At 50.1% G+C, this 21702-nt stretch overlaps 1 protein-coding gene across 3 annotated transcripts in view; it reads left to right on the top strand.

Moving 5' to 3' along the window:
• Positions 1-7759, top strand: part of LGR6 (leucine rich repeat containing G protein-coupled receptor 6) — a 156966-nt gene extending 149207 nt beyond the window's left edge. Inside the window, exon 17 of one of the 3 annotated variants that reach the window (XM_054087774.1) lies at positions 281-7759. In XM_054087774.1, coding sequence (XP_053943749.1) covers positions 281-1518 — 1238 coding nt within the window. In that variant the 3' untranslated portion in view covers positions 1519-7759. The remainder of the gene's footprint in view (positions 1-280) is intronic. The other 2 variants (XM_054087773.1, XM_009560608.2) reach the window with 2 other exon arrangements.
• The last annotated feature ends 13943 nt before the right edge of the window (positions 7760-21702 follow it).

Genomic DNA, 21702 nt, shown 5'->3' with positions numbered 1-21702 from the left:
TTGTTTCTGTCCTGGACAAGATCCGAGAGGAGGCCTGGTCGGCATGCGGGAGGCGCCCCAGCGTAGGGACAGGAGCACAGGGGAGGTAGGGCAGAGCCAAGAGGCAGCACTGCTGCCGTCTTGCTGCAGAAGAGGGCAGAAAATGTCATATGCTCCTTTCCAGACCTCAGCATCCGATTGTCAATGGGCCAGTGGGGCCAGGAGAGGGCTGGGACCTGGCCACTGCTCAAGAGCAGAGCTGTACATCCTGGACATAACTTTGTGGGTTTTTTTCTTCCAGGTCCCTTCAAGCCTTGTGATAACTTGTTTGAGAGCTGGATCATCCGCCTGGGAGTCTGGGTCATTGTTCTGGTCTCGGTGCTCTGCAATGGGCTGGTCATTCTGGCTGTCTTTGCCTCTCCCAGCTACCTCTCTCCAGTCAAGTTCCTCATCGGCTCCATAGCTGGAGCCAACATGCTGACCGGTGTTTACTGCAGCATGCTGGCTCTCGTCGACACCCTGACCTATGGACAGTTTGCCAAATATGGCGCCAGGTGGGAGAGCGGCACAGGCTGCAGGGTGACAGGGTTCCTGTCGGTGTTTGCCTCTGAGGCTGCCATCTTTCTGCTGACGTTGGCTGCCGTGCAGTGCAGCGTCTCCGTCTCCTGTGTGCGGGGCTACGGAAAGTCACCCTCCTTAGGCAAGGTCAAGGCTGCTGCCCTTTGCTGCATGTTGCTGTCTTCTGTGGCTGCCGTTCTGCCTCTCTTCTCCATTGGGGAATACGGAGTATCTCCTCTCTGTCTCCCGTATCCCATCCCAGATGGGAAACCTGCCACGCTGGGCTTCACCGTGGCCTTGGTGATGACAAACATGCTCTGCTTCCTGACTATCACGGGCACCTACATCCGACTCTACTGTCACCTGCTTAAGGGGGAGTTCAGTGCTGTCTGGGACTGTGCCATGGTCAAGCACGTGGCCTGGCTGATCTTCACCAACTGCTTCCTCTACTGCCCAGTGGCTTTCCTCATCTTTTCCTCCACACTCAACTTCTTCCTTATCACTCCAGAGGTCATCAAATCTGTCCTTCTTGTAGTCCTGCCCCTGCCTGCCTGCCTGAACCCCTTGCTCTACCTGCTCTTCAACCCCCACTTCAGAGATGACCTCCGTCTGCTGAGGCAGAAGGGCAAAGAGAAGGGGTGCTACACACAGTCCTGTGAGGTTGATGACATGGAGAAAAGCTCCTATGACTCCACTCAGGCTCTGGTGACTTTCTCTGACATCGACCACATATTCGAGACAACTGATTCCCTGGGAGTGCACTCCATCCTCGACAGCTACAGCTTCCCTTCCATGACGCTTGTCCCCTGCCAGCAAAGGATGGGCACCAGGGGGAAGGAGAAGGGCTTCTCTGAGCATTGTCCCTGCCTCAATGACAGTGAGGTGCTGATCGCTTCAGAGAGCCAAGATCCAGCTGACAGCAGCCTCCGGATAGCCTTCTTCCCCTCCCCACCCACACCAGCCTACACATCTCACTTGTAAACCTCATCCGAGTAGCCGTGCCAAACCGCCGCACAGCACGCACTGAGGGCCAGCCCCAGCGCCGGGTGGCCAGCAAGGTGACAGCAGGCTGCTCCATGCAAAGCACCAGTACAACCCACCTACCCTCACCCCCTATCATATCTACCTGGGCAACCAGCACCGCTCTGCCTGAGCTCCAGATACTCAGGCCATGGGAGGAGATAAACCAACTGCACCTAGGGACTGTCTGGGAGAGAGCCCCACCAGCTCAGGAGATGGATCACGGTGATCAGCTTCCTCCCCATCCTGCAGCATCGCGAGCCAGGAGGAGCCTGCAGCAAAGCCAAGCACGTCTTCTCAAGGAAGAGACAATTTAGCAAGAAAAAGTCATTGCTCTGTGGCAGAAACACGTGGCAATGGCCAACTGCAATGACTTGGCCACCCATAGGGACCTCGGGCCTTTTCCTCCAGGGTCCTCCATAGGTCCCACAGACCCCCGGAAATGAGCTTGCGTCTGCTCTGTGCCCATCGACTGGAAAAGCAGAGGAAATGGGTTAAAAGCAGTGTATGCAGGTGTGCACCTGAGGTTCGGACTGCCTCCATTTTGGGAGGCTCCACTTCATCCACTGGGAGCTTTATGGGATGGGCAGGACCCCCACTTCCAGATGATACCGGGAGCTGGGAATGCTCAGCTCCTCTTTCAGTCTGGCCCACATTTTCCAGCAGGGGGGCTCTGAACCCTAAGGCAGCCAAATCCAAACCCCTCCCCAGAGCAATGTACGTGCTTTGCCTCAGGTTGCTCAGCAGCACCTGGCCAGGGCGCCCAAGGGAACACGGGGCTCCCTCCACCTTCATCGCTCCCTGCCCCAGCCTGAGGCACTCCTGCCTCCAGCCACCTGGCTCCTAGGAAACGGGGGTCCGTGGAAATGGGGTCCAAGTCACTCCTGAAAGAGGCTGTTGGTTCTTGGGTACACGTCCACCACTTTGAACAGCCGTGTCGGGGGCTGCATTTGCCTCCCCTCTTTTAAGGACAGTCAGATATAAGGAGGGAACAGAAATCATCCGTGTGGGATGATGGCATCAGGAGGACATGGGACTCTTGGAACAGTCTCAAATTTGCTCCCTGCAGCTCAGGGATCTCCCAAATCCATCCTCTCCATTACAAACCCTCCCACTGCCGCCCATCACGGCAGGGAGCCAGCAATCAGAGCTCAGGCCTTGGGCAAAGCTTTGGTTCTGCTGACGTTACTGCAGCTATATAAGTCATTCATTCTTGTGAGATAATAAATGAGCCCCGTCGCTGACCAGTGATCGACTTCTGTCCTCTTGCACATGAAAAGCACCTTGATGGTTCATTCAGTGGCTGTCTGGCTGCCTCTCGCAGCCAAACCAGGCTGCTGCTGCTTGGATGTTGTCTGTGTTGCCTGCGTGAGGACTGGGAAATTGCATTGTGTCCATGTGAGCTGGCACCATGCTCCCCACCTCACTCCTTCAGAGGACAGAGCCAAATTGCCTGCCTCTAGGCAGCAGAGTTACATCACCAGTGTCCCTTCTCCAGACCCCATGGACCAGACTCGCCTTTAGGGTCATCGTATAAGGAGGTCTCCCATACAAAGACAGACTCCCAGCCAGAGCCTAGCTCTGCTGCCTTCTTTTCACATGAGCCTTGCAGTCTTATGTCAAAGAGAAAAACTTAAGAGATCAGGAGGAAGACAGAGGCGTGAAATCCAAAGGTTAGAGAAGAGTATGGGAATCCCAATTTTAGTGACAAATTCAAAGCTCTGGGTGGGAACTACGAAAAGTAAGCCCCGTTGTAATACTTGAATCCTGATTTAAACTTCTGACATCCCACAGCTGCTCAGAATCAGTTCTCATGCTGTGCTCCTTAGATACAGAGCTGATTTCTTCCATTTCCATAGGGCAGCTCACACGCAAAAAAACTGGAAAACCTTTACACCAAGTTTGAGCTGTAGAACTACATTTCTCCTTCAGAAGCGGGATTATACATCCACGGCATAAATCCAAATTCCTCAGCACATACCATAAGTCCATAAGGAAATCCCTAATTATAAGACACCCCGAAATAAACCCCACTGACATTGACACAAGAAGCATAAAGAGTCCCAGATTAACCGCAAGGCTCTCTTGCTGCACAGTTGCGGGCAGTGTTCATGGCACTCTAGCAGGCGTTAGGGAACCCAGACGAACACTTGACAGTCAGCTGTCCCCAACGGATGGAGCGTGTGAGCTCTCCAGGAGCACTGGGAGCACAGTCACACATCATCATGGCAGCAGGAGCTGAGCAGCATTTGGAATAAAGTAAACAGGACATTTCGTGGTCAGTGTAGCAGAAATTGAGTCCCCAGTTGTCCCAGCTGGTAGAGAGGGTTTCCAAACTGTATGGAAGTCGTCAGTGTGCATGGACAGGCTGGAGAGCCTGTGGGGTAGAGCCAACAGCTTCCTCCTGGGATGACAGCAGTTACAGCCCTCATCCAGCCTGCCTGTCCCGTGCAGAGTCTCAGCCCAGCTGGGCGCATCCCGCTGTGGTGTTGCCATAGCTGCCTCAGGTGGTGACCACCATGGGGCGAACCAGCCAGCAAACAGCGTTACAGACATCCTTCATGGTTCTGAACACAGAGGAACAGGCGAGTCTCAGTTCAAGACCAGTAGGAGTCTGACACCACCAGCTTTCCAGGGATCCCACTCATCACCTCTGGGGGTGGCTGAAGAGGGAAGAGCACGTGAGAGTGCCTTTCCCAGGAAAAGTCTCCTAATCATGGAATTATAAAATCACAGAATGGTTAGGGTTGGAAGGGACCTTAAAGAACATCCAGCGTGATGACCTTCAAGATTGTCACACCTCCCACTGGATCAGGGGCTCCAAGCCCCATCCAACCAGGCTTTGAACACCTCCAGGGATGGGGCAGCCACCACTGCTCTGGGCAACCTGGGCCAGGGCCTCCCCACCCTCACAGGGAAATATTTTTTCCCAAGATCTCATCTCAGTCTCCTCTCTTTCAACTGAAAACCGTTCACCCTCTTCCTGTCCCTGCACTTCCTGATCAGGAGCCCCTCCCCAGCTTTCTTGGAGCCCCTTTCAGCACTGGAAGCTGCTCTAAGGTCTCCCCAAAGTCTTCTCCAGGCTGAACAACCCCAACTCTCTCAGCCTGTCCTTGTACAGGAGGTGCTCTGATAACTACGAGGTTGATGCAGAAACAGGCATTGTCCTTCCCAAGAGCAAGGAAGCTGTGGAAAACTTCACTGTGGAACTGGGTAAAAGCCCTCCAGAGCATGTGGGTCCCTCATAGTTAATGTGGAACTTCCCACCTTCTCTCTCACAGATGAATGGCCAGCAGCTCTACTGTTCTTGTGTGTGCTAGAGCGCAGCGCAGCCCAGCTGAGCCCTACAGCACCTCGCTCCATCCCTCGGGGCATCCACAGGAGGTGCTGCCCATGTACAATCGGATCATTACCCCCTGCTCACCCATAAGCCCTGCTTCACCCTGTCTTATACCTCATTTGTGGCTTCGGGGACACGCATGGAGGGTGTCCCTTGTGAGAGGGACATTGCCTAATGCCAAGGAAGGCTGCAGGGCACCTCTGGGGAAGGAGGGCTGCGAGAGCACCAGGCCACCCCACAGGGCTTTGAGTCCAGAAGGCAGACGAATGGCAAAGCACAGGAGAACTTCATTGTTGTTCCTTCTGAACCCTGTTCCCAGCGAGGGTCCGTAGGCTGCCGTCATGGAAGCTCTGGTAAAACAGCTGCCCCTCAAAACCAGTGTCCATCTCATGGAAACTCAGGAGCTGTCTAGCCCAAAGAGAACAAAGGGCACAGATCCTGCCCTGCAGAACCAGCTCTCATCACGCTCAGAGCTCTTCCTCACGGTACTTCTGCACAGGTCAAGCTCCTTCCTTAGCTGTGTACAATGTCACTGTTGAGCAGGAATGAGATCCATTCCCTCTGCTTCCCCAGGGCCACATGGACCTCTCAGAGCCCATTTAGAGCTAAATATACCCTGAACCCCCCTCTGATCTGTGGCCCTGGAAAGATTTGTAAGAGAAAAGGAGGGAGCATACACACCAAGCATGTTCTGTCCGGACCCACAGAGGTGCCTGGGAAAGCGGGGAGGCTTATGGATCTCCAGAGGTGCAGGAAAGAGAAACCAGCATCCTTCCCTTGGCTACTGTGGGCCATAAATCCAGAGAATGAACTCTCTGGAAAATGCTCATTCAAGTGCCTTTCATCACATCTCTAATAGCGTCCATGTGGCTTTCCATTCTACCAAACACTAAATTCAGTAATTATCAAAAACAAAAGTAAAAGCAGTCCTACCCCATTCCATCTCCTTCCTAGCAGTTGGTTTGGCCCCTGCTGGTGCCAGGCTGACCACTTCCAGGCAGCTCAGCTCCCTGCCAGTCGTTAGGTAACTGGGCACCCTGCTGCTCCCCAGGCAACACAACCAGCCTGGACTCGATGAGAAGCTCGACATGAGCCGGCAATGTGCACTCGCAGCCTGGAAGGTCAATCGTGTCCTGGGCTGCATCCAAAGCAGCGTGGCCAGCAGGGCGAGGGAGAGGATTCTGCCCCTCTATTCCTCTCTTGTGAGACCTCATCTGGAGTATTGTGTCCAGTTCTGGAATCATCAATGTAAGAAGGAGATGGAGCTGTTGGAAGGGGTCCAGATGATCGGAGGGCTGGAGCACCTTCCATACGAGGGCAGGCTGGGAGAGTTGGGGTTGTTCAGCCTGGAGAAGAGAAGGCTCCGAGGAGACCTTATAGTGACCTTCCAGTACCTGAAGGGGCTACAGAAAAGCTGGAGGGGGCTGTTCATAAAGGCTTGTGGCGACAGGACCAGGGGGAATGGGTACAAACTGGACAGGAGCAGATTTAGACTAAACTTTAGGAAGAATTTCTTTACTATGAGAGTGGTGAGGCACTAGAACAGGTTGCCAAGGGAAGTTGTGTCTGCCCCATCTCTGGAGGGGTTCAAGGCCGGGTTGGATGGGCCTGGGGCAGCCTGATCCAGTGGGAGGTGTCCCTGCCCATGGCAGGGGTTGGAACTGGGTGGTAATTAAGGTCCCTTCGAGCCCTAAGTATTTTATGATTCCGTGATTCTATGACTCCCCAGTGGCAATCAGGAGTCAGCTTGGGTTATGTAGACCAGTGCTGGTCAGCGAATGGAGGTGTGAAATGACTTGAGCAAGCCCAGAACAGAAGGTCTTCTAGTACTGAAAGGGGCTATGGGAAAGCTGGGGAAGGACTTTTAGGCGAGACTTCTTGTGACGGGACAAGGAGTAACAGTTTTAAACTAAGAGAGAGGAGATTTAGAATGGATATAAGGAAGAAATTTTTCACACTGGGGGTGGTGAGACGCTGGCCCGGGTTGCCCAGGGAGGCAGTGGAGGCCTCATCATGGAAACATTCCAAGTCAGGTTGGATGGGGCTCTGAGCAACCTGATCTGGTTAAAGATGTCTCTGTTCCCACAGTGGGGTTGAACTGTAAAGGTCATTTCCAACACAAAGCATTCTGTGATTCTATGAAGTTCTTGCTCCCCATCCACCATCAGCAAGGACTCACAAGGCAGCTCTTCTGCCTCCTGGACGAAGCTTTGGCAGCGAGATCCCTCACTGCTGGGATACTTCCCTTCCAGATGACCCTTTACGAGGACACCAAATGTTAGCATGGGCCTCCCACAGCAGCCAGAGGTCCTTGAGGCATCATGAGCTCTTTCCATTAGAGACAAGGCTTCCAGCCTTGGGAAGGAGATGTATGCAACTAAGAGAGTGAGAGAGATATTTAGGCCTCCTCCTTCTAGCAAGGTGGCTCCTGGCAGGAAAAGATCTGACTGCAAACCAGTGCTAGACCGCAGCCAGTGAGCTGGACCTCGTGGTTGGACAAGTGAAGCTGGGCTGTGAGTCCCAATGTGGTACGGCTGCAGCTCTGCCACTGGGATAGAGCCGAGTGGCTGCCCCCCACCTAGTAGCACCCTCCAACAGCCCAAGGGAGCGAGAGGGCGCAGAGGTGGGGGGACACATTGAAAGGGAGGAGAACAAGGTCATGCTGTGGGTTACATCTGGGCTGATGTGGTCTATCCCAAGCAAAGGCCCTCGGGGTAGCTGGATGACGTGCGGAGCTGCTCTGGAAGCCATTGTCAGGGCTGGGCACCTTTGAGGTTTCCCTGCACGTCAGCAAGGCACTGTCAGGACACCCTGAAGGGGACAGACAGCATGTTTCAGGGAAGATTTTGGCCCTGAGGGACCCGGAAGCATTGTCTAACGGGACAATGTAGAGACGGTTTGTAGGCACCCTAAGATGTCAATTTTTCACTTGTCCAGCCCTCACGGCTGTAAGATGTGCAACTCCTCTGAAATAAAGCCAGTGAAGCAAGCACCCTATGGTATTATTTTTTTAATTTCATTGTTTTTTCCACCAACATTGTGATTTCTGGAAGCCCAGGCTGTGATTCGGAACGCATGGGATGGCAGCACTGCCTCAGCCACAGGAATGCAAATGATGAGAAGCAAGCTTCGCATGGGAGTCAATATCTGGTACCAGCTAAGGAGGTCAGAGAAGAGCAGAGACATCCTGGAGAATGAAAGCCCATTTTCAAGACTGAGATAGGTGACACATCAGTTTACAGCCTGAGCTACCAAAGGGTTAATGCCTTTTCCCTGCTCTCCAGTGACACAAAACCATTTTCACATTTTCAATCTTTTCCATACATACTTAAAGAACCATTCCTGTTCACGATCTGATTTGGAACTTCCAGGCTATCTCATTGCCACATTGGCTGTTTTGGGCTCCTGAAAGCAAACTCAAGGCATTTCATCTCCACTTTCTGTCTGTGAATATTTTATTAACTCTAATTCTTGACGGGATCTTTCCCAGCTGCCATCCAAACCAATGTTTCTTCATATGGACACTGCACTGCCAGCACTGCATCCCCACTCATGTCTTCCTTCCAGACCCCAGGAAGCGGAGGCTGTGCTGATGCACAGACAGGGGGACCGAACATAGTGGCTTTTGTTCTCAAAGCGGAAGACCTTGTTCTCTTTGATCTCCACTGATCGTAGAATCACAGAGTCATTAAGGTTGGAAAAGACCTCTAGGATCATCCATTCCAGCCACCAGCCCAGCTCCACTGTGCTCGCTAAGCCATGTCCCCAAGTGCCTCAGACACACAATTTTTTAACCCCTCCAGGGATGGAGACTCCTCCACTGCCCTGGGCAGCCTCTGCCAGGGTGTCACCACTCTGTCAGGGAAGAAATTTTTCCCAATATTCAATCTAAAGGTGCCCTGGTGCAACTTGAGGCCATTTCTTCTTGTCCTATCTCTGGGATGAGATCCCTTGTAGCTGCTGCTACGATGTCTGTTAGAGTTTCGGGATGGAGCAGTCAAATAGGGCAGCCTGGCACAGAAAAAAAGAGAGATCTGATGGATTACCTCACAAAGGACTCTCAGCTACAAGAGACACAGGATTTGACCCCAAAGCCAGCAAGAAGCCAGGACAGAGCACAGAACAACTACCTCATGGCATTCTGTGTTGCTGAGGAAATGGCATAGGACCCTTTGGTCCTTCTCTACTGGATAAAGGCCACGCTGCCTTCATGCAGCAGAGAGCTGGCTGTCCTACAGACTTGCAGCCTTCAGGCAGGAGTCTGGTACCTGGGTGTTCCTAGGAATGTAGTCAAAACCACAGATCTGTCTGCAATCTACTTGGCTTCCAGCTATAGTTCCCAGTAGCCAGAAGAGGGATTGGCACCGCTTTGCGGGGCGATGGGCAGGAGCCCCGTGCAGAGGAGGCAGGGCTGCAAGGGGCTGAGGAGCTAACAGTCTGTTCTGACTCCTCTGAGAATGCCAGTACACTCTCCCACTGCTATCCTGGGAAGTCTGCTGTGAACGAGAAGTATTCTGGAAAGTATTCTGCTAGGAGATTTCTTCAACCTTGGTTGGAAGTGAAGTATGTTCAAAGTCTCTCTGATTATGTTTCGAGCGTACCGGTACTCGAGATCCTTGTTCCTTGGACTTCTCTTCAGGTGAATCTAGGATGTCATTGTACAAGCAAATGTCAAGTTGACCCTTGGGAAAAATCACAGGAAAAGCCAAATTCCCAATGAGAGAAGCCAACTTGGAATAAAGAAAAAAGCTCCAGCTTCCTGAATGCCTCAAAACTGGAGTAACTTCCTTCAATCATTGAGGAACAAAAATCACACTTGAGTACTGGCCTGTCATAAACTGAGTCAAAATACCTTGACCTCTTCTGTGGCACCTCCTCCAAGACCAACAGGGCTTGAAGAATTAAGGCTCAGCTGGGGCAGAGGGTCTCTGAGAAACGGCCACTCTCTCCTGTCCTAAAGGGCTCCCAGGGGACAGGTATTAACAGTGCATAAAGATGCAGAGACAGATGTTTTCTGAAGCACTTTGGTGTTTACTTATGGCTGGAAATAAACATCCAGGATTTGTCTGACTTCTAGTAAAGCCTCAGTGTGGAGTGAATGATGAAGGGCATCAGCGAATGCTGCAGCTGGCTCTTTTCTTTCCCTTCTGTTCACCGGGATAGGCTCTTTCTGCAGCTGCAGAGGGAATCAAGCAGCAGTCCCCACTTGGGACTGGAGCTGCCTTTGTCTGCATCCACACCCAGGACACAGAGCAAGTAACATGTCCCTGCACACGGGCTGGTCAGCTTCCCCGGCCAGAGTCACAGAGATCTTGAAAGGCTCTTGAAACACCAGATACTTAGTGCTTCTCTGAGAGCTACCACCTCTCAGCCTTCATCTGGGTCTCAGGCACAAGGATGCGGAAAACATTCTGCACCAGCTCCCTGCGGCAAGTATTTCTCAGAAGCAGCAGATGATGTCTTGTTCCCTCAAGAAGGGATTAACAGTAGCTCAAGTACTTCCTTCAACAGCCTGAGGAAAAAGGCGAAGCACTGATGTCTTGATTGGCCCAGCAAGAGCCAAGACCATACGCTGTGCTGAGCTGCAAGCTAGGGGAATGTTTTTATTCTCCTGACTCAGCTTCCAGTGCTATAAACCATTGGTGACAGTAAATCTATCTGAGTGAGATTAATTAGCATGTCTTACGCTACTCCTCCATTGCATCCCAACACAAGAGGGTATCAGTATTCAAACCCACCCAGAAGCTTTTGTACGAATTTGTCTAGGCCAGGTTGGATAGGGCTTGGAGCCCCCTGATCCAGCGGGAGGTGTCCGCACCCATGGCAGGGGGTGGAACTGCATGGGCTTTGAGGTACCTTCCAACATAAAACATTCCAGGATTCTATGAAATCATCATCTCCTCTCCCTCTTTATACTCCAGATAAGCTTCTTCCTGCTCAAAGGCTACTTGTAATTTCTTTTCTCCTAAATTTTATTAATATTACTATTAAATATCTTACTTTTTTACATTAGTTGTTGCAGTGGTGGGTAATAGACTGCATACTCTGCAGACTATTCAGACATAGTCTGCTTTTAAAGATAAAATGTTTATATCATTCTTATCACTTATTCTCAAGAATAATTCCACACTATTCCAAATTTATTTCAAGATTAATCACAGAATCACCTAAATTGAAAAGGACTTCTCAAGATGCCCTAGTCCAGCCTGCCTCCTCAAGCAGTGTCAGCGACAGCAGGATGCATCCAGTCATAACTCCATGGAAGGAGACTCAACAATGCCTTTGGATAACCTATGCCGGTGTTTGACCTCCTTCACAGTAAAAAAAGTGGGGCTTTATGTTTAGATGGAATTTTCCACGCTCCAAATCATGCCCATCACTTCTTGTCCTGTCGCTGGGCACCACTGACTCTCTCTTTTTCATTCCCACGCATCAGATATTTATACACACTGACAAGATTCCCTTTAGCTTTCTGTTCATTCCAGCTCTCCGAGCTTCTTTTCACGCTTCAGGCCTTTTTTAGTTTTTATAGCCCTTCACTGGACTCTCTCTTTTCTTGTACTGGGGAGTCCAGGAAGGGACGCAACACACCAGACATCGCCTCACCAGTGCTGAGCAGAGAATCACACAGAATCACAGAATCATAAGGTTGGAAAGGACCCATTGGATCATCGAGTCCAACCATTCCTAACACTCCCTAAACCATGTCCCTCAGCACTTCATCTCCCTCCATCTGCTGCTTGCAGCATCCGAAGTCAGATCCGATGTTTATGGAGGAGAACATCAGCGTATGGTCTTTCCTTGCCACAGGAGTGTTTTGCTGGTTCACAGTCAGCTTGTTCACCCAGACCCCCACATCCTGCTCTGCAGAGCTGCTTCCCAGCAGCCTCCAGCTCATACTAATGTGTGGCATTATTTCTATTCCTACTTAGGCCTGTCAAGAGAAGAGTCTACATGGGCTGTTCTGTCTTTCTATCTTCTGCAAATGCTATTCTATGTATATTTTATTTCAGTCATGTGCATGCACACACACACAAATATCCAGTAACCATGAATATGTGTGCATTATTCACTTATTTTATGTAAAAACACCATTCCTCACCTCAAAGTTCTGTAATTGCCATCCTAACCCATCTTGTACATCATCCTCGAAAAGGAAGAAAATCATTCTCTGCTGCGGTGTGTAGAGCTGAGCTTGTTCACAGCCTGGCAGAGGAGTGTGCCAGGTGCCTTGGCACAGAATGAGGCAGGGGGGATTCTCCGCCGCATCCAGCGCTGCCTGTTATCAAAGGAATAAGGAACTGGATTACTGTGACAATCTTATGTACTTTCCAGAGTTGTGGTTCTTACCTCCCAAGGCAACCCGTGATACGTGTCTTTCTTTTCCCAAAATGCTGAACTTTTTCCACAGCAGCTCAACAAACCCAGTGCCTCTTGCCATGACTGGTATCTTGGCACCATGAAGTATCAATCATAGAATCATTTGGTTGGAAAAGGCCTTTGAGATCATTGAGTCCAACCATACCTGTCCACTACTGAACCAGATCCCTGAGCATCTCGTCTGCCTGTCTTTTAAACCCCTCCAGGGTTAGAGACTTCACCACCTTCCTGGGCAGCCTCTGCCAGTGCCTGAGAACCCTCTCAGTGAAGATATTTTTTTTATTCCCATCTAAGCCTCCCCTGGTGCAGCTTGAGGCCATTTCCCCTCACCCTATCCCTTGTTACTTGGGAGAAGAGATCAAAACTCATCTCAACACAACCTCCTTTCCAGGAGCTGAAGAGAGTGATGAGGTCTCCCCTCAGCCTCCTTTTCTCCAGGCTAAACAACTCCAGATCCCTCAGCTGCTCCTCATAACCCTTGTTCTCCAACCCCTTCCCCAGGTCTGTTCCCCTTCTCTGGATGCGCTCCAGCCCCTCAATGTCTTTCTTGAGTTCAAAACCGAACACAGTATTCGAGGTGCAAAATCCAATGATGGCAATCTTGGTTACCGGTATGCATTAATTTGTAAAGAGAACTCTACTGGTGAAACTTCAAAGTTAGGAAACCATAAGAAACAGGAAATAGAACGTCTTACTTTAAATTACAGCATCCTATCCTGATTCACCTGAGAGCTTTTTGCCCACAACCCTCAACCATTTTTTTCCTTTGAGGCACAAGCGAGCCGTAGATACTCCTGCATGCAGTGTCCAAAGTCAGATTCGATGTTTATGGAGGAGAACATCACAAGCTGAGGAGCAGGTGAATCTTCAGTTAACAGCTGAGATGTGCCAGTTCTGCTGCGAGAACACTAAAATGAATCAAGTCTAGAGCAAGAAGTCTCCTTCTAAGCCCTTCTTAAGCAATTAAGACATTTACTCAACATGCTGAAATAATCTTTGGATTTACAACTTTGTCGTTGATTGTGTGGTGTGGCAATGGCTGGGTAGAGGCTGGGATGTAGAGAACTCTTCCTGTGCATCATGCAGTGAATGTCACGTACTTTGACCTATTGCTAGTATCATATAAGGTCATCACTCCAAGAAGGGAAACAGGGCATGTCTAGACAGCCTTCTTGGTGTCCAAAACATGGACAGGAGTGGGACATCTTTTCCTCATTAAAAAAATCAAACATGGTCTTTCATTACTCATTGCAGTTTCCATCACCCAAAAATAAAAGGGCAGGAATGCCAGCCTGCCAAAGCACTTCCTCCGACAGATTAGGCAATTGCTCATTCATTGACTATCATCACAAACGGACTGTGACAAACAGGACAATCTGAATCCATTTTTTATTTATTCCTTTTCAAAGTGTTCTGAAATAAAATAAAATATAAACCAAAAGCAAGACCCACCAGGAGACTTGTGAGACGCATTCTTCATAGGGAATAAAGCACTGCGTTTGAAGGTAATGACTAACACCACATCAAAGACAACAACCTAGAAACAGAGGGCATTGGCCAACCAGCCAGCATCACACATAAACTTTATAAGATTTATTTCTTTAAACCAATTAGCTGATCTTCCTGGAGTGTAAATCAAGTTGACAGCAAAGCCATCTGCAAACTAAATATGCATTTTCCCCTCTTCCTGCTGACAGCATTTTCTTTGCCTGAATTGTTTGAGGTATTGTCTCCCTGCCTTATCCAGCAGCCTGGGATAGCCTTAGAGACAAAGAAAACTTTGAGCCTGCAGGACACGACCCATGGTCCCGATTCTCCCATTGTCCAGCTCAGGAACCTCTTACGCACCACAGCACGCTCCCAGCCTGCATGTCCAGGTTCTCCTACCACATTGCAGGGGGATAGGAAGGAAGCAGGCAGAGATACAGAGCTGGTCTCATCCCAGTATGATGCTTGACCAGAAACACTGGAAGGACTCCTGTTTGCCTGTAATGAACACACTTTTTAAAACTTCTTATTGCAACCTTCCCAGCCAAACTGTAGGGAAAGCAAAGGGGCAGGAACTTTGTGAGTAGAGGGGAAAAACAGCTCCTCCTCTCAAAAACATCATCCTGCATCCGTGTTTACACCACAGCATGTGGGAAGAACTGATCCTGAACTGCTGCCAGTCCAGGGATAAAATCTAGCAGCTGCTCCGCACCACCTAGGAGCTGTTGGAGGTTAATTCTGAACAACGGCAACAAAAAGGGCTGGTTTATGGATGAGTTCCTCAACCCGGGGAAGAGGAGGATGGAGCCAGATGAGTTGTTTTGCCGGCAATGCTAACTTTTCCCAACATTAGCTGTTCAGGAAACTACAGCCTTCAGCAACGCAGCTGAAGTGACCCTAACCCTCAAGGAAGAAGCAGATGCAAAATTGGGTTCAATTTTGTCATTGAGGGTAAAGGAGTGCCCAAAAGGAGTCCTTGCTCATCCACAGAGCTTCACAGCCAGGCTCCTCCTCTCCTTTCCTTTCCTGCCCAACAATAACGGAGCCAGTTAACAACCAGAAAAACAATCGCACCAAAAATTCTGCAGTCGTTTCAGCTCCAAGCCCTCAGGAAAAAAGCTTTTTATGCTTTTAATTTTCTGTTTTTCTTGCACATATTTTGCCAATTGAATCAATCAATTAAAATAATTGGCTTATTGTCTTCTACCCCCTCCTTCAACCCACCTCTTCTCTTCCTTCTTCCACTCTCACACTAGATCTTTATTTTTCCTCTCTCTATTTTTTCTCAAACTTCTGGTTTGGAAAAGTTACATAGCAGAGTTTCACATTTCCTTTTGCCACCACATTGAAGACATTTGAAGAACATAGTGAAGTCAATTTCACCGTGGACACACACATGTTCAGTTTGTTACGTTAGGGCAAAGGGAAAAAAGACAAGGCAAAGCAGTTGCCAGTCTGATTACTATGGCCTTGTTGGCTTTTCTCTGTCCTGCTGTGACGGCCTGGTTGTTCAAATCATAGAAATATAGAATCATGGAGTGCTTTGGTTGGAAGGGACCTTCACAGGTCCGACTCACCTGCAGGAACAGGGTCATCTTCAACCAGATCAAGTTGCTCCAAGCCCCATCCAACCTGGCCCTGAACATCTCCAGGGATGAGACAGCCACCACTGCTCTGGGCAACCTGGGCCAGTCTCACCATAGAATCCTACAATGCACTGAGTTGGAAGGGTCCCACAAGGATCATCAAGTCCAACTCCTGTCCTTGCACAGGACAACCCCAACATTCACACCATATGTCTGAGGTCACTGGCCAAACATTTCTGGAATATTGTCAGCCTTGGGCCAGGACTGCCTCCCTGGGGAGCTGTTCCAGTGCTCCACCATGCTCTGGGTGAAGAACTTTTTCCTAATATCCAACCTAACCCTCCCCTGGTGCATCTTCCTGCCATTCCCTTGGGTCCTGTCATTGGTTGCCAGAGAGAAGAGCGCAGCACCTGCTCTTCCTCTTGGAAGGAATCTGCAGACCACGATGAGGTCTCCCCTCAGTCTCCTCTTCTCCAGCCCAAACAGACCAAGTGGCTTCAGCCGCCCCTCACACGGCTTCCCCTCTAAACCATTCACCAACTCCATGCCCTCCTCTGGACACTCTCCAGCTGCTTTAGATCTTCTTTATCCTGTGGTCCCCAAACCTGCACCCCAGGACATAGTTGGCTCTCCTGGCCACCAGAGCTCCCTTCTGGCTCATAGTCAACTTGCTGTCAACCAGAACCACCCTCACTGGTCCATCCACCTCTTTATCACCCCATGCAGAGTAAAATGAATTCTACAAAAACAGAAAGAAAACCGTGCTGCAGATCTTAAGCTGCCAGGTGTGTGTCAAGTGAGCAAAGCTTTGAGGAGCCTAATACTCCCTTTGACAAATGTTGGTAAAGAAGGGACAACTCAGAGCCCACAGGACTTGCAGGAGATGAGGCTCCTGATGTTACTGTGGGATCTGTCCTGTCTGAGAAAGAAGCAGCAGTGAGAACAGCATGGAAGCTGTTGAAGGGGCTGGTGAAGGGGCTGGAGAACAGGTCTTATGAGGAGTGGCTGCGGGAACTGGGCTTGTTTAGGCTTGAGAAGAGGAGGCTGAGGGGAGACTTTATTGCTCTCTACAACAAAAAGGGTCATCGGGCACTGGCAGAGGCTGCGCAGGGAGGTGGTTGAGTCCCCATCCCTGGAGGTATTTAAAAGATGGGTAGACGAGGTGCTCAGGGACATGGTTTAGTGGCAGCTAAGAATGGTTGGACTGGATGACCAAGAGGTCTTTTTGAAGACCTGGTGGTTCTGTGATCCAGAGGAGGCTGAGGAGATCCATGCCCCAAAGGCAGACAGGCTGAGGCCCGGCACACTTTGCAGAGAGCACCAGCAATGATGGGGAAATGCTGACGAGGCTGCACCTTGGCCCATGTGAAGAGAACTGTGATTCCCAGGGGAGCAGGTGCCCAGCAAACAGCAGTTGAGGTGGTCCCATCTCTCGCAGCACTGACTGTTTGTGGCTGAAGTGGAGCAATGGTCTTTCGGCTTTTACTCCCATCATCTGATGGACAGCAGGAGCCCCGATCTGTCCTCCAGACCTCCGCTGAACCAGTGCATCGAGGTGGGGATTTCTGGAGAGCTCTCTCTCCCTCAGGTTTATCTCAAAGTCCTGGTCTTCAAAGCACAGTGAAACACAAAGGCAAGAAGCCACAGTCAGACATCAGCTCACGCAGGACCGCTGTCTTCATACCCCCACAGGAGCAAGAAACAGTAGAAAGATTTTGCATCAGAGAAGCTGTACGGAGCAGACAGTTGGCAGTTCCATATCTCCTGATCTCCCTTATCTGCAGACAGCCCACGGGTATCATTGGCAGTCAGCATCGGGAGAGGAGGGTGGAGAGCGAAGCCGCAGGAGTCTGGAGAGGTACCTCATAGGAAGAGGTGTTTGAGGAGCAGACCTTGTGATGTCTGTGTTCCAGATCACAACTCAGGGATGCTAAATCCTGCCTGCAGGTCATTCACAGAACGTTACCTCAAAAATTAATAATAAATGCACGAGCTTTTATGCTCCTCACTAGGATGTTTAGATTGAACGAATATACAGCCCTGTGTGTGGAGAGATGAAAGAAGCCTCTAACAATTCTGGTCAGATCAGGCCTCTGGAAGGCTCCAGTCTAACTCCCTACATAAGGCAAGACAAATCCCAGAGCAAGATCAGGTTGCACAGTACCTTGTCCAGTTAAGTTCTGAAACCCAGCAAGGATGAGGATCCCACCAGCTCCCTGGTACTTGTCCCAGAGCTGCAACACTTCAATGGAGACAAATTCTGCAGCAGAATTCCCCTTACCGAAATTTGTGTCCCCAACCCCTTATCTTTTCAGTGTTCACCTCTGACACGGTCACACATTAGGCGCTTGCAGACAGCAAGATCTCCCCTTCATCTTCTCTCCTCCATGCTGAAACCCCACTCTAGCAGCCTGTCCTCGTGGGTCCTGTGCTTCAGCTCCCAACCACCTCATCTGGACTCTCCAGTGTGTTTATATTTTTCTTAAGCTTGGGGACCACAAAATGGACCCAGGACTTCAAGTGTGACTTCCTAAGTACCAAAGGAAGATGGATAAACACTTCCCTCCACATACTAGCTGTACTTTTACTGATGCTGCCCAGTATGTGGTTGACCTTCATTGAAGCAGAAAGTGTGACCAGCAGCTTGAGAGAGGTGATGCTCCTCCTCTGCTCAACTCTTGTGAGACCTCGCCTGGAGCCCTGTGTCCAACTCTGGAGCCCTCAGCACAGGATGGACATGGATCTGTTAGAGTGAGTCCAAAGGAGGCCACGAAGTTGATCTGAGGGCTGGAGCACCTTCCATACAAGGACAGGCTGAGAGAGTTGGGATTGTTCATCCTGGAGAAGAGAAGGCTCCATGGAGACCTTAGAGCAGCTTCAAGTACTGAGAGGGCCTCCAGGAAAGCTGGGGAGGGGCTCTTGATCAGGGCATGCAGGGATAGGATGAGGGGAACAGTTTTGAGCTGAAAGAGGGGAGATTGAGATGAGATCTTAGGAAGAAATATTTTCCTGTGAGGGTGGGGAGGCCCTGGCCCAGGTTGTCCAGGGAAGTGGTGGCTGCCCCATCCCTGGAGGTGTTCAAGGCCAGGTTGGATGGGGCTTGGAGCAACCTAATCCAGTGGGAGGTGTCCCTGCTCTTGGCAGGGAGTGGAACTGGATGGGCTTTAAGGTCCCTTCCAATCCAAACCATTCTGTGAATCTATGATTGCAGTAGCATCACTACAAGTTTGTCTGGAAAACTGCCAGAAACTGTGCAAAAGCCGGGGGGAAACAGCACCCACTGATACTCTGGCCATGCAGTCAGTCATGTTACTGCAGAAGGTAACTGGGAAAATTTACCTTTAGTAAAGCCACACTGACTGTTCCCAGTTACATTCTTGTCCTACCTCATGCCCTTGGACATGGTTTTGAGGAGTATCTGCTCTAAAACTTTCTCAGGACCAAGGGGAGACTGATCAGCCTGTCGTTTTCTGGATCTTCCTTTCTCCCCTTTTTGAAGACGGGTGTGACACTTGTCTTTGTCACAGCAGTTGTCAGGACCCCCAGCTGCCAACAGTTTTCAAAGATAACACATAAAGGCCTTAGAATGACATCGTTGAGCTCCCTCCGTGCCCTCAGTACACCCTGTCTGGTCTCACACCATCATGAATGTCCAGTTTCCTTATGAGCTATAATTTTAGCTTCTTCTAATGTATCTCTCTCTCCCAATCTCTGCTGCTGAGCACGGAGAGCAGGGAGGTCATGCTAGTGCAGCCTGGGGCCTTTCCTACCTCCTTGGTCAATGGGAGACCCAACCCACTCAGCATTGGGAGAACATTTCCTAACTCCATCTTTGCCCATTCAGGTAATGTTTCTGTGTTCCTCCTGGGCAGCCCAACCCTGCTTTCACTTTCTGTGCCCTTCATTGGGTTTCATTTGAGCGTAGCCATGAGTCCCCTGTTCATCCACGCTGGCCTCCTGCCATGCATGCTTGACTCCCTGCAGATGATGCTATTGTAGAGGCCATCCTCCAAATTTTAGCAGCTTTCCCCTCCGAGGACAGTCTCCATGGTAATCTCACCCAACTCCTGAATATGTCAAAGCCCAGTTCCCTGGTGTCAGAGTTGATACTCCGCTGCTTGCGTTCCTCTCTTCTCTTGAATCCATCAAGCCATGATTCCAGCAAGCAAAGCTGCCATCAGCCACCACACCCCCAAACAGTTCTTCCTTATGCTTAACTAGTGGATCCACCACCTCCCCTAGCTGGCTTGCCCAGCACCTTCATCAACAATGAGGTGACCATTAGAACTCACAGTGAGGCTCTTTCTGCTTTTTCCCCTCATTTTCTGGTCTACGTAATCCCTGTCTGAAGCCCAAAAAATCATGGGACCTCTGCACCAACTATGCCAGGGCCCTCATGATACAGGCTGACTCTAATACCAGAAGAGTGAAACTCAGTTGCAGAGGAAGGGCTGCAAAATCTCCCCACAACTGCAGAAACTTATGCTTTTCTTTGTGTCCTCCCATTTGGGGACAAACACCTTCTGGGCAGCATGCACCAGACCCTCCAAGGAGTGCTGAGCAAGCAGGAGGTGTTCTGTGCACTACCCCCACTCTGGTCCTCTTGTTTTAGCATTTTCAGTACACTATCAACCTTCCCTTTTCATTACTGCTCCCATGTAATCACTCCAGAGCCGGGACCTCCAGCACTCCCCACCAGCAAGGGACACAGAAAGAAAAGAGTAAAGAACACACAGATGCTGTGGTGTTCTAGGGAAGAGGTAAAGGCTGAAGGTTGTGTGTGAACTAAAATTCTTGATTTGGGTGAAAATCCATTCTATAAAGGCAAGAGAGAGGCAGAGACATATTGCGTCCCACAGTCTGTTCCTTGAAAACCATCAAGGTTATGCTCTCCACTCAGTGCCCAACCACCAGTAGTGCAGGTGTGAGTAGATGTCCCCTAGGGCACAGCAATTAGGAGCAAAGTCAGGTAAAGTGGGTCATGAAACAGGAACAGGGTTAAATGTGTGGTAAAAGGTGAAGAGAAGTGGGAGCAACTCCAGCGCGTGCTATGACAGCCGGCAGGTGAGCTCCTCAATGAGAGACAAGAGCACCACACCAAGCACAGGAGATGTTTCTAGATCCTGTGCCCATGAGGATTGCTTGGTGCTGTTGGGGGATCACCACTCCCTCGTGGTGCGCAGGCTCTCTGGTGCTGGTGTCTGGGAACTCATCCCTGGGGAACAGGTCAGGGACACGGGACTCTCACGGCAGACAGGACTTGCTTCCACAGCCATCCCACTCAGTGGATGGGTGGTAGAGCTCGTGTGCCATTTGCCCACGTGCAGAAGTCAAAACAGTGACACTTCTTTTGGAATTTCAGATCCAGACTGGATAAAATGCTGAGTAACCTTGTACTGGACACAATATGACAACACTCAGACATTGTCTTGCCGGGATGGCCACTAAGCCAAGAGGGACCATTAGCTCCTGCTTGGGTGCCTCAGGAGAAGCATCAGGGGTCTTTCCAGCCACTGTCACACAGTCACACATGCACAGAGTTCATTTAGTTCTGACAACACTGATGCTGGAAAGATACCTTCTTTGCAGAGCTGCTGGACCAGACTTGGAGCTACTCTGCCCTCGCGTGGTGTGTGCACACGTCAGCAGTAACGCATCTCGCTGCATCTTTATGGCTATCATGGTATCACATCATTAAAACTTATCACCTTATCAACCTTATTGATGCCTGTAGGTGATGCTGAACTCATTCACTCAGAGGCTCACAGACCATCCTGAAAGGACTTGACAGATGACATCCAACAAACCTCTAAATCACACCCCAGAGACACATGCCATCTTGAAGATGAGCATAAGATGCCATTGGATAATTTAAAAGCACTTCTCAGATCACACTTGCAAGACGTTTCTTACAATATCCCTGAAGACACTCCCCAGCGCTGGAAGCCTGATATCCAAAAGTCATTTTAAAATTGTCTCAAAGACCTCACCTGAGGGACAGTGCCCACAAGAATTTGAAAAATCATCTGGAGTCGCAGCTCAGGAACCATTCTGTGACTCCTCTGACAGCTGGAAAACATTCTGAGCTACGGATCCAGCACACCAGAAACCACAGCCACGGGCAGTTTGGAAAACACAGAAATCTCAGGCCCCACCAAAGCAATTTATCAAAGGTCTCAGTGATCCCATCGAAGGGACATTTAGAAAATCACCATAGGGCATTAATGATGAAACAGTTGTGAAAATCGTCAAAGCAGCTGTGAAGCTGCCCTAGAGACAAACCATATGGAGTTGCTGCGAACCTCTTGGTGATTCTGAAATTGCCCCAACTAACACCACTTCGAAGCCATT

This window comes from Cuculus canorus, chromosome 24, assembly GCF_017976375.1.
Source record: "Cuculus canorus isolate bCucCan1 chromosome 24, bCucCan1.pri, whole genome shotgun sequence".
In the NCBI taxonomy this organism is placed as follows: domain Eukaryota; kingdom Metazoa; phylum Chordata; class Aves; order Cuculiformes; family Cuculidae; genus Cuculus; species Cuculus canorus.
The sequence above is the reverse complement of the archived record's forward strand: the minus strand, read 5'-3'. Positions and strand labels throughout refer to the sequence as shown.